Raw genomic sequence first — 13,617 nt, forward strand, 5'->3', positions numbered from 1 at the left:
CACCTGAGTATAATTTTGATTAGTACTTTAGGCACTATTCTTATGTTAGAATAAGACTACCAACTACCAGCAGAAAGTTGGCCAACTTTCTGCTGTCACGACTTCTACTAGTCCAGTTGCTAGTTTGAGTGCTTGTACAACTCAATTTTTGTTGTATACAACTTGTACGATGGTAGTCATATCGGATTAAAAAATTTAATTGGGCACGACATTTGTGCTAGTCTGAGCTCGAATTACAACTCAATGCAACACCAAGTCGTTAGTCTGAGCGCATTCACAACTCAAAGCAACCGTTGAGTTGGCCAACTTTCTGCTGGCAGTTGGTAGTCTGACACGAGCATAATTTTCATGCCTGGAATCTCATCATAGTATACTGTACTAGATCAGCGTTACTTTTATGACCTTAATAAAAGCGGACACTAACATATAGAAATGTACACATGATATACACGATACGCATGTAAACCTTGTAAATATGCAAACCGATATAATAAACTTACAGGCTTTTTCCTGAGCACAATCTTTTTACCTCCATATTCAATGAGGTACGTAGGATTTGACTGGCCATGTTCAAAACATCTAACAATGGGTGGATCTACAAAATTAGTGGAGAAGTATTATTAACAAGAATTCAGGTATCAAAACAATAAAATGTGTTTTAAACAAGAGTCACAAAGAACGAAACACACAATTATAACTCGGACCAAGGTATAGAGTAAACATTAAGCAAGAACTATAATAAAATATAGTTAGAAATCTATACTTTAAAATAACATAGTTGAATAAATGATATATATATTTTCCTCCAGTATACAAATGAATTTGACTGTTATGCATAATTATGCAATACTTCATGCATTAATTGGCACCTCAAACAGGTGATTTTGTGGAAATCTGCCATGACAACAGCAGAGAAAAGAGAAGAAACAAATTTCCTAATCATATATCTGCGTCAGTCAGGTATATACTATAACCCTCACTGTAAGTACATGAGTATTGAAAAGTCACAGTATATAGTAGAAAATCCAGAATCGATGAACATCAGTTGTGCTTATACTAAAACCCATACGGTTTACTACTATTTGTTTACTGCGATACCTCTCATACCATTGAAAATTAACATTAATATCAATACTAGGCAGTTGGCCTTTCCACATTTCCACCAGATTATCGACAAGATTTTAACACATAGGAATCACGTAACTCTTTATCTTTCATCTGGTAAGAAAACTGCAGTTTTGGGTCAAGCCAGTGGTTTAATTTGTGTTGTGTACATGAAAGATGACAGTGTTTGTTAAATGAAATCAATGTTTGCAGCAATCCATCTCAGTTGAAGGAAAATTTTTGTTGCAGTGAATTAAGTTCATAATCAAATTATAATTTCACAATTTTTGCATACCTTTCTTTTGCAAACATATGTTATAAACAAATGATGCACTTCACAGAAAACCAAACAACTAATGATGTATGCTGCACACACTACATACATGTACCTGATGAATGTAAATTCAGTTCCCAGTTTAAGTATTCAGTCAGTTTATCCACTGGAAGAGCCAAGCGTTTTGGAACAGTGGTAGTGTCGTCTGCAAGAGCACGTAAACTGATTCCAAGTTCCAGTTCCAGATCTTTTATCATCTGGTCAGCAGATGTAACCTTGAAATAACAAAATAAAGGAAGGTTTGCTTAATGACATCAGAGCACATTGCTTAATCAATTGTTGTTCAGGACTTAGATCTCACTAATTTGGGCACTTCATTCATTCATTCATTTCAACTTATTTTTGTGTTTATATCTAATAAAGGTTCAAGCATGCTGTCCTGGGCACACACCTCAGCTATCTGGGATGTCTGTCCAGGACAGTGGGTTAGTTATTAATGGTTAGTGAGAAGTCAGTGTAGTGGTCTTACACCTACCCAATGAGTCGTTAAAACTTGCTCTGAGTGGGAGTCGGTACAGGGCTGCGAACCCAGTACCTACCAGCCTTATGTCCAATGACTTAACCACGACACCACTGAGGCCTGTAATTTGGGCACAAAGGGTTTTTGTCCGTTCTGAAAACGCTGATATCTTGTTAATATAGTAATGTTATCACCAACTTTTCTCCACACACAGACATGGAGATCCACATACAGACATGGAGATCCACAAACAGGCATGGAGATCCACACACAGACACGGAGATCCATACACAGACACGGAGATCCACACACACATGGAGATCCACACACAGACACGGAGATCCACACACAGACACGGAGATCCACACACACATGGAGATCCACACAGACATGGAGATCCACATACAGACATGCAGATCCACACACAGACATGGAGATTAGTAGAGTCTAGGCAATACCTGGACTGAAATATAACTAAAAAGTTTGGTTTGTTTAATGATACCTCTAAAGCAGCACTGATTTATTAGTCGGCTATTGGATGTCGAACACTTGGTAATTTTTCAACACCTAGTCTTAGAGGAAACCCGCTAATGAAACCTCAGATGAAGGGGTTACAATTGACACACATCCTCCCCAGAGTTTGAGAAAAGAAACCTGCACCCGTCATGTCATATATACTTCTAATCATGACTTATGATTAGATTAATATTATACCTTCCTTTGTTGGCAGGCAGAAAATTAGAAGCATAGCTCTTAACATACCAGTTATGGAGCACTGGTAAAGAAGGAGAAGTAAAAATTCCAATGGATCTACCTTGGTGGAAGAATCCTGCAATTTGTTTTCACGACTGAATTAATGTTAACATTTCTATTCAAAATTCAGGCAGTAGAAGCATTTTTTATTCAACATTCGGAGCTATATTAAATTCTACAGTGACTGCCGTAAACACTGTGGCATTCCTCATGTTACCTTAATTGTTTTCATTCCCAAACTGGTGGCCGTTTTCAAATTCCGTCCAATATCATCAAGAAAAATGGACTCTGATGGGGTCACCTTGAGTCTGTCCAGACATATTTCATATATCCTCGGATTTGGTTTTCTTACACCCTCCACACAGGATTCGACTACCTTTAATAAAGGAAAGGAATGTTCACAACAATTCAGCACGTTTAACCCTTATATATAGTCTTTGAGAGAAAACCCACTACATTTTTCCCATTAGTAGCACTCTTAAAATTCATGATTGCTGAATTTGACAGATGGCAGAGCTGGCCCTGTAATTTGTTTGAGGAATTTAGCACCTCTCCAGCAACCAACACACAGGATAGTACAAATCCCAGCCTTTGTCATACCATTTGTTGAGCACTGGCTGGAATGAGAAATAGCCCAATAGGCCCAATAACTGGGATCAATCCTAGACCAAAAGTACAAGGCAATAAACACTTTACCAATGGGCTATGTCCTACCCCCAAATGAATGAATAAATGAATGAATGAATAAATATTTAATGACATTCCAGCATAAAACTACAAATCAGCTACTAGTTGTCAAACAAATGTAAGTGTATGAATATGATTACCCAGATGACATAAAAAAAAAGACCTGTACCAACTTACCACATCAAAAATTGACTTTTCCACTGGCAGTAGGGTCTCTTCATTATTGACAAACCAGTTGTTGGTTAGCAGGGCAGTTTTAAACCCACTGGCTCTGACACGTTTTATGACATCTACGACCTGATCATATGGGCGCAATGTTGGTGCGGACAGGTCCAAGATGAATTCAGACATATCAACATCATAACCAATCTGAAAACAGAAACTACAGAAATCATCAAATGAAGGGCACTCTTTAAGATTCAGAATAAAATATTCCAATTCAATGTTACACTGCAAACCAATATCTTAAGCAAGAGAATATTTAATGGTATCTGAAAACATAATTATTAAATATCATCTCTGGGCTTGAAATAGGAAGCCAAATATGGCCTGCTATGTTATAAAAATAGCAGGTCAAAAGAAGTATGTCCTGCTAAGAAAACATTATGTCCTGCTGGAAGTAGACAGCAAGTGGTGATGGTAGGGTTTGGGATAGTGTGTTGAAAATTATTATTTCTGAGATGTATTTCAGAGCATTATGGAATTAAAATATTACAACAGAATCATGGGGTAATAGTAGATGTGATCATTCTATATACATCTCTCTTTTTAAAAATGACCTGCAATTTGGGGGTTTTCAGGGGGTGGGTGGGTGAGCAGGTACCAGGTGAATTTATATTTCAACTAGGTCTAAAAAATGTAATGTAATTTGCTTTTTGCAGGCTGCTATTTCAATCCCTGCATCTTGGAACATGATCTAACCATGATTATTATCCACATGGTTCAACATAATCGGGTTTATAATAATCATACGAAGCACACGTGTAATAACAAGTGTAATGACGTAATTTTGGGAAGCGATGTCATAACATGACGTTGCTTTCCCTATCCTAGTCCAAACTGTACATGTGAAATATGATGTCATTTTGTCCTCTTCTTCTAGTTGTGATTGAATTTTTTTTTAGATGGCCCTTGTTATTCATAAACAAATTTACAAAAATCCTGACACTTGTTTCGTAAAATCAGTACAACACACAAGCTCATATAATAATCTCTGTTTATGAAACATTTTCTCAATCAATGTCCTCATAAAAACTTTAAAGTTTGCTTTGTTTAACACCACCAAAGCATTTTGATTAATTAGTAACTGGCTACAGAATGTCAAATAGTTACACATGAAGTCTTCAGAGGAAACCTGCCATATTTTTCCATTAGTAACATAGGATCTTTTATACATGAGCCATCACATGGGAAAACCTACAACTTGGCAAAAAAAAAAAGGTGTTTTCTTTTTTTTGGTGGTAAATAACAGGTAATAACCTTAAAAAACTAAATCTCAGGTATTTGGGCTCTACTTAATTATATCTTGTAAACATACAGCATTAATGATGTCACTTTTTCAACATCAAAATAGACTACGTCAAAATGAAACTTCAGCGTTATTACCCTATTCTAGGTTACTTCCCACCCAATTTCAATAAAATCAGCTGATTTGGAATTGGTTTCATTCTTCGGTTGGTAGACGACATGTTGTATCCGGGTACTTGGGGCGGACAAAAGGTCAAATGATTTTATACAGGTAGTGTTTCTGTTGAGACAAATGTTTTCGCTGCTCCATTTAAGCGGGGCGGCCGGCCGCTATTGGATTTTGCTGTCTCATTTTCATGTTTTGCCACCCCCTTTATTTTTTCTCCACCCCTCTTTATTTTCCTGCATCCTAATATATTTTACAGCACCCAGCTCTGCCATTTCAAATTGCACTTTTTTTTTTCCACACACTGAAAAAACTGAATTGATCAGTCTGCACACTGGACATCAAAGAAAACAAGCTGCGGTATGTACAAAAATGCAACTGAGCAAAAACTTCAGTAGGTTATGATAGTTACTGTAACGAAATTTAAAACTATTTTAACAGCCTCTATGGTGTCCAACACTAGTATTCATTTGTATATTTAATAAAAAAACAATTAAAGTTGTATTTTATTTGAGCAATAAAACCACTTTATTTTTGGCAATCTCTGACTGAGAACAGCATGTCAACTTTTACTTCCGCGTTTACATGTGACGTCAAACTTTGAACCACGTTTACTTGGTTTCTGACGTCAGCTAAGTTGTAGGTTTTCATGTGTGACGGTTCGTATGTACTTTCCCACAGAAAAGAAAGCACAGCCTTTGATGTACCAGTTGTCACAAGCTGGATGGAATGGGGAAAAGCCCAATGGGTTTGCCGAGGTGGTTTGCCGCTATTAATCAAGCACATCAGGAAAACGCTCTACCGACTGGGCCAAATCTCACCACCAGTGTCCTCATTTGATTACATGTAAATCAAATGCTTATCAAATAAAATGACTTTTTTTTTTATTGATGATTTTAATTTTATGATTAATGGTAAACTTTGTTTTGTCTAACAACACCACTACGGTATACTGACAGGTTTTCTGCCAGAGGGTAAAATGGGTATGGCGCCATACCCAAAATATTTGCTGATTTCTTTTTTTAAAGTTAACCTTTTGACAAAATTCTTTAATCTTATCATTACTGTATGATTTTCTTAACCCTAACCCTAACCCATTTTATTTCTGGAGGAGGCCCCCTATATCCCCTGTTGACTGTTGTTGAATTCAATTCCACAGTGCCATACCCAAAAATATATTTCTGGCAGAAACACTGTCTGATTTAATAATCATCAGATATTGGATTTCAAACATTTGGTAATTCTGACATTTAGTCTTAGAGAACAAGCTGTTGTAGCACATCACGGTCATGGGCACAGGTGTTGACTTTCACCGGCTCCTGCATCCAGGACAGTACATTTTTCCATTAGTAACTAGGGATTTTTTTATATGCACCATCACACAGACAGGATAGCACATACCAAGGCCTTTGATAAGCCAGTCGTTATGATTAATGGAAGCCAAACTTATAAAACAAACATAAATACAACAAGTACTTTTTATCAATATTTTGATAAACAAATATAATATTGACCTGTTGACATTTGGAGGATGTTAAGAACACATAGAACTTGAATTAGCATGTACAAAATAACACGACAAGGTCCATAATTACATAATATGCATAACTAAAATAACTCGCTAAATAGTACAAAAGTTCACCTTTGCAGAGCACTCGGCACTAAATTCAGAAGCAAATTCTGGTAGAGTCAATTTCCCGCTCTCCAGTTTGCCCCAGGCCCCTTTTTCTCCACCAGATACAATCAGATTCACTACAAAACCTTGAGGTAAGTTCTTAGAAGCTTCAAAATCTGGTGATAAAAAAAAAAAATTAAATAAATAAACTTAACAATAACAATGCAAATAATGTGTAAAATTCAAAGATTGTTATTCAGAGACCTCTCTATTCTTACACTTTCATTCAAGACTACAATGAACTAGATGTGTCACGTGCTCTGTGGATTCCACACCCCCTGCTGGGGGGAATAATCACATCTTATGGAAAGCTGTTAAGAGTATCGCATTGCGTACACTGGGTCATGGGCAACCGTGATTTTGGTGTATGGCGATGTGGTACAGAAGAGGACAAGGAGGGATAGGAAGAGGAAAAGTGTGCTAGGGCCAGCACTGGGGGAGGGGGCCAAACTGGGCTCCTTCTGTTGTACTGATCTAGGCCTAGTCTACACCAGCGAGAGACCGACCAAACCACCTTTGCCAGACAAGACTTAGTTACTGGCGAAGTCGGAGATTAAATCCGGGATGGGCGTGCCAGAACCTTTAGTAGATATGGGCATGTTAATACAGTTCCAGTACTCAGGGACAAGTAGGTCAACAATAATTTTGTAATAGAGGCTATTGCACTCTTCACAATTTGTCTAAGGCTATTTAAGTAGTGTCTAAATCGCTGCACATTTTTTCCATGCATCTGAAGAAATTATTATGAAATTTTTCATACAGTTTTGACTTTTATAAGTACTTGAACATTTTAAAGGTTTTGACTTTAGACGTACTTAATATTTTAATGAGATCATTTATTGTATGTTTGTGCATATTAACTCTGAATGGCTGGGATGTGGAGGTGGACAGTGACAGAAGTTGAAAGATAGCAGTTGCCAGATCAGGAAGAAATGAAATGGAATTCAAAGACGAGAAAGAAAAGGGGGCAAAAACTCCAAGTGGTTTTGGCAAACAGAGGGGTTAAAGTATGCCGGTTTTGCTACCACCCTGTTGACTTACGATGGAACTGAGCTGCAGGTGATGGTATTATAACTCCACCCATGTCAAAAATAACAGCCTTGATCTTGTTGTCATTCTGAACAGCAGATGTCGTAGACAAAGAAGCATGCCTGAGTTTGGTAGTACCACTCCTCAGTGCAGATCGAGACATCAGGCACAGTAGTCTTGACATCATAACATCCTGTAAATAGGTTAAGCATTAGTATCATCTAATGTAAACAAACACTGAATTTAGGGATATTTTATTTTTTTAGGATTCTGCCAAAATCACAAACATGATTTAATATAGATATCTGAGGATTCCATCTCATAATCTTACACTTCAGACCTAAAATCTGGGATTTGCAGAAGCATGGTATCCTACTGAATTCGCAGCCTGGTAAGCATCACACACCACATGAATAAGGCTTTTTTGGATAGGAATGTCAATAGTGGGTCGAGCACCAAACACTTGGAACCATATTTGACTGGTACCATCATCTTCTATCACTTTAGATTCATCAAACATTAGGTGCAAAAACCAGTCTGAACATGCCTCATGATTAGTCAGAGAATTATCAACCTATATTATGTACCATCCAAAAATGTTTTTTGTAAATAATTTCAGTTTTGTCTGACATAAGAACAAAAGTAAGTGTTTTTTCTAAAAAGTACCATTTTTGTGTCCAATTCAGAAAACAATCAGCTCAGAAATAAACAACGTGTAGCAAATTCCATAGCATGAAAATAAGCATTCCCCGTGGGACAGACTATAAAAGTATGTGGTGAATGCTGGTCAACTCGCCCCCTACCAACTTGCCCCAGTGCTTGGACAACTCGCCCCAAACTTTACTGTCCGTAAATAATTGTGACAAAATTAAAAATGGATTTTTACAATTTTGGTGTCATTTTATTTATTAATACAGTGAAACTCTGCTATTACGACCACTTATTAAATGGTTTTATATAAGTGAGATCCTAACATCGAATAAACAAACAATGAACTGTCAAGCCTATTTTGACATTTTTGAGTTTGTCCCTCATTTCCATAAAAGAATAATCAGGCAAGGCTTCTGGACTCTTGACTGGTGTGCATATTCAACAATATTTAATGCACATTATTGCTTAAAATATTGGTATATTAATTAATAAAATGATAATGATATGAGTTGACTAAACAGTGGGGTGAGTTGAACAACCGCTGGGGAGAGTTGTTAGGCGGCGTGTTGGTTTTGAGGCGAACTGACCTACTCCCTATGTGGTTCAAGATTTAAGACACTGTATTTTAGACGAAAGTATTTGACAATTGTTTAAGAAAAATATGGCTTGAACACACAAGTTACTAGTTAATCAAGATACACGTTTTGGCCTGTTATTTATTATTGTGATATTTATTGCTGGTCCATTAAGGTCGACGACAATCACTTTTCACATCCTTGTTTTGGCTTCATACACAATAAATATATATCTCACAATAATTTCACTTGAAATCAATATTTCGTAAAACTACTAAAAGGGTACAATTTTTTAATCACAAGGTTTTCTTCAAACACTTTCAAGTTCATTAGTAATGTACAAACAAAAACATTTCAATAGCAATTTTGCATTGGAATTTTTTTAACATTCTTAAAACATAAACGTCATATATCCAGTTTTTATGGTTATTGTAAGGAAATGCAAAGTGACGTCATTGGAATACTGACGTCATTCAAATTCAAAATTAACTATATTATTACATTATTTCGCCACATTAAAGCTGCACACCCTAGTTCCATCCAGCGAAAATAAATTATAATTTGGTTAATCTACAAACCTGTAACACACTTAGATCACGTTTTTATCAAATGGAGTGAAAAGCAGGTTTTATATCGATAAATACCATGGGAATCCCCATGTCCCAATTGCTTGAAATAATTTTGAAAGTTAGTATTTTGATGTCACCGGTAGATGTCACTCGAAGCACAACAATGCCTACGTCACGACAAATTTCACAGACCTGGGGTGCGTTTCTTTCACCTCTCCTGGACATGTTCCAACTGTTCTGTCCTGGTTGTATCCCCTCTCCAGATATCGTAAGACTTGGCAAAATTATTGGTTTTAAGGGTTTGTAACATTTTGTATTGAGACACTTACTTGTCTGAACTTTATTGTTACTGAAAATGTTCACGAACTGTGAAGAAAAATCTCACAAATGAACAACAACAAATCGGATGTTGATTGCGCGAACCGTGCACGAGAAAACAACCCGAACCAAAATGATAACGGTCACGTGGTATACCAACGTCTGTGACATTAAAATGGAAATATCCCCTCTAAAAATAGATTAGACCTTGTCTGCTCAACGTTTTTTTCTCAAACGTGCGTCCGTTTTTAAGAAATACGAAAAATGTATTTTGTGGTATTACAAACACCAGGATTACCAGGATTACCAAAAAACACTTCAGGTGAATGGAAATGTATATTCTAAATAATAAACGGCAAGTAAAGTGCAATTTTATTTGTGAAAAAATGGGTTTAATAGCGAAAAACAAAGCCGTAATGGTTAACAACTAGCCGTAACTAGGGTATGGCCCTTTAAAATAAAAAATGGTCTACTAACCTTGACCCCTGTGAAATTTCTATAAGTAGGCAACATTGTTTACATGTCGGTATTTTTTTTTTTCTTCATAATTCTCGGAACCAGCGTGACGTCACACGGCCTAGTTACCGATCATCCGGGTCTTTGGGGGTGAAGCAAAGCCTTAGTGATTACTGGTTTACATAGAATAAAGTTATCATATTAACTTTTTACATGCCTTACATATTGTCATTTATTTTCTGTAGCTAACACACAGTTGCAATACGTCTTATGAGTATTATAACAGCTTGGGTTGCCATATAAGAGAAACGAACAACGGGAATCTGAATTAGTATAATCTATATTTAGTACCGATGTGTTTCCGTGTACTTTGAATGTCGAGAGGACGGCAGGTTGGGCAGAATATAATTTTTGTTGATGCAATGTTAATTATAAATTTTAACAATTTTGAATGATAAGATAATTATTAATATAATAATTATGATGTGGGCTACAAAATATATTATTTGTATTTATAATAAAATTTGTATGCATGATTAAGTTGATTATTTTTATGATTTAATAATTATTTTATTTCCAAATAATATGTAATAATTAAACAATGGCAAAGTTGTTACTTTACAAGTTCAAAATTACAATAGTATTATTGTCATATCTTATTATATAGATGTATTGGCAACAGTATAATGTTCCACTGAATACATTCTTTTATTCTTAAAACAAAATACAGTTTATTGAAATAATGAAATGCTTTTGTTTTTACAGATTGCAAAATTACCACATGATGTTGCCCTTCCTTACTGGTTGAATGCAGGCAACAAAAAATAGCAATAATAAAATATAGCCATCCTCAGACCTTGACATCTAGGGGAAGCAATATCTCGCTCTACTTACCCATCACACATGAGATTAGTTTCAAGGAGAATAATATATAGTTTCCTTTGGCATGAGAATTTATATACATGTAGTATCAATATGGTAATATTTTAAATTGCCCCCCATAAACTACATTAGGGAGCAAATAATCAGTTCCCTCAGTTATTTTCATGTCGAGGTCTACAACCTAATAAAACGTAAGTGTTACCTCGTCGAACAAACATGCAAATGTTTTAATACCCGGTAATAGGGTTTAACCTGGTATATTTAGAAATAAAACACAAAAACTTACCTGAGTAAATAATGGTTAATATACTCTTCAAAAAAAAAACCGCAAAAGGGTACAAATGGGTTATAACTCCGATTTTATGTTTCCTACCGGTTCATGCTTTGTGAATATAAGGTCATTGCATGTCCCAAACACATTCCCACGGTTACATTCGATAAAACGCAGCTACTGTACAATAAAGTTCCAAAATGTGAATATTCGCAAAAACGCAGCCACGTGCAAACCATGTCACCACTGCACGTGCGTTGTCTGCACGTGCAACATGAACACCGACAGTATAAAAGTGCAGGGTGTTCGCTTGCCTGGCCTCTGTATCTGGCCGACAGTTGACAATCCAGGACATGCCACGTCTCAGTGAACCGCAGAGAAACAATGCCATCGGCCGACTAGACGCAGGCGAATCCAGAACGGCCGTTGCCAGGGCATTCCATGTGTCCCCAAGCACCATCTCCAGACTGTGGGACCGTTACCAGCAACATGGATCAACACGTGACCTCCCTAGATCCGGTCGACCACGGGTCACTACCCCCGGGCAGGACCGCTACATCCGGGTACGCCACCTTCGGGAACGATTGACTACTGCCACCTCCACAGCCGCAGCAATACCAGGTTTGCGCAGGATATCCGACCAGACCGTACGGAACCGCCTACGTGAGGTAGGAATTCGTGCCAGACGTCCAGTTCGAGGTGTCATCTTAACACCACAACACCGTCGACTCCGACTGCAGTGGTGCCAGATTCATCGACAATGGCCTCAACTGCGATGGAGACAGGTGTGGTTCAGTGACGAGTCCCAATTTCTGCTCCGACGTCATGATGGAAGATGTCGCGTGTATAGGCGTCGTGGTGAACGTTATGCGGCAAACTGCGTGCAGGAAGTGGACAGATTCGGCGGGGGTAGTGTCATGATGTGGGCAGCCATCTCACACACTGGCAGAACTGACCTGGTCCACGTGCAGGGCAACCTGAATGCACAGGGCTACATTGACCAGATCCTCCGGCCACACATCATTCCAGTTATGGCCAACGCCAACGCAGTGTTCCAACATGACAACGCCAGGCCTCACACAGCACGTCTCACAACGGCTTTCCTACAGAACAACAACATTAATGTCCTTCCTTGGCCATCGACATCACCGAATTTGAACCCAATTGAGAATCTATGGGACGAGTTGGACCGACGCCTCCGACAGCGACAACCACAGCCCCAGACCCTGCCCAAGCTGGCAGCAGCCTTGCAGGCCGAGTGGGCCACCATCCCCCGGGACGTCACTGGTTGCTTCAATGGGCAGGCGGTGCCAGGCAGTTGTCAACACACGCGGAGGCCACACCCGGTATTGACTCCAGATGACCTTGACCTTGGTGGTGTGTCCTATCACTTACTCACAATGGACTAGAGTGAATTGTGAACAATCCTGCAACATTTGGTAATTATCGGACTCACCATTCAATAATTAAATCAATTCTCCAAATGTTACGACAATGTGGTTTTGCATTTCTTCTTTTGAAGAGTATATATACATGTATAATATTGGTGGTGTTTTATATCTAGTCACAATGGATATTGCAGATATTTTCTTGTTCAGTCTTGTGCTGTATTGGAATTGTTATTGCAGTTCAATTTAAGTAATATCTACAAAACTAATTTTTAATAGTATACAGCTGGAGAAAGGAGGCAAATATGGTTGTTAATAAACTGATCTATATCGGTATGCCTTCTACTAGACCACACATATTTAACCTAAGTAGCTTTTAACCCGGGTTAAATTACCTCATGTAGATGCACTTATGTAGCATATTCAAGAAAAATATATGAATGAGATAGTTAAATGCTATATTCTCCATGTCAAACAGTGTTTTCAAAATGGAAAACAAATATCAGATATGGCAGTTGACCATTCATTTTATTGCAGGTAATTTCTAAAGCAGATTACACACACAAACACACAACACACTGGACTGTAGAATACCATGAAACTACATATATATGTAAAAAGGTAAGTCCTCTAACTGAACAAGTAAAATTTACAAATGTACCACAACCACCAAATTACATTGATCCACAATAGAATAGATTTTTATGTATTTTTAGATTTATGTATATGTATGTGTAGTGTTTTCCCTAGCTTGTTTTAGCACAGTGCAGCACCATGCCTCAATAGTCTAGCACCATCTTGCTTTAATCAGCACCATGCTGCGCTGAGATTA

The 13,617-nt window shown here is 37.6% G+C and overlaps 1 protein-coding gene across 1 annotated transcript in view; it reads right to left on the reverse strand.

Moving 5' to 3' along the window:
* LOC121368113 (acyl-CoA dehydrogenase family member 10-like) overlaps nucleotides 1-9,277 on the reverse strand; it is a 56,391-nt gene extending 47,114 nt beyond the window's left edge. Inside the window, exons 1-6 of the mRNA XM_041492684.1 lie at nucleotides 7,688-9,277; nucleotides 6,614-6,762; nucleotides 3,516-3,707; nucleotides 2,869-3,027; nucleotides 1,494-1,653; nucleotides 501-595 (exon numbers count right to left, since the gene is read on the reverse strand). Of these exons, the coding sequence (XP_041348618.1) occupies nucleotides 501-595; nucleotides 1,494-1,653; nucleotides 2,869-3,027; nucleotides 3,516-3,707; nucleotides 6,614-6,762; nucleotides 7,688-7,862 (930 nt within the window). The 5' untranslated portion in view covers nucleotides 7,863-9,277. The remainder of the gene's footprint in view (nucleotides 1-500; nucleotides 596-1,493; nucleotides 1,654-2,868; nucleotides 3,028-3,515; nucleotides 3,708-6,613; nucleotides 6,763-7,687) is intronic.
* Between the last annotated feature and the right edge of the window lie 4,340 nt (nucleotides 9,278-13,617).

Source organism: Gigantopelta aegis, chromosome 3 (assembly GCF_016097555.1).
Source record: "Gigantopelta aegis isolate Gae_Host chromosome 3, Gae_host_genome, whole genome shotgun sequence".
Lineage (NCBI taxonomy): Eukaryota > Metazoa > Mollusca > Gastropoda > Neomphalida > Peltospiridae > Gigantopelta > Gigantopelta aegis.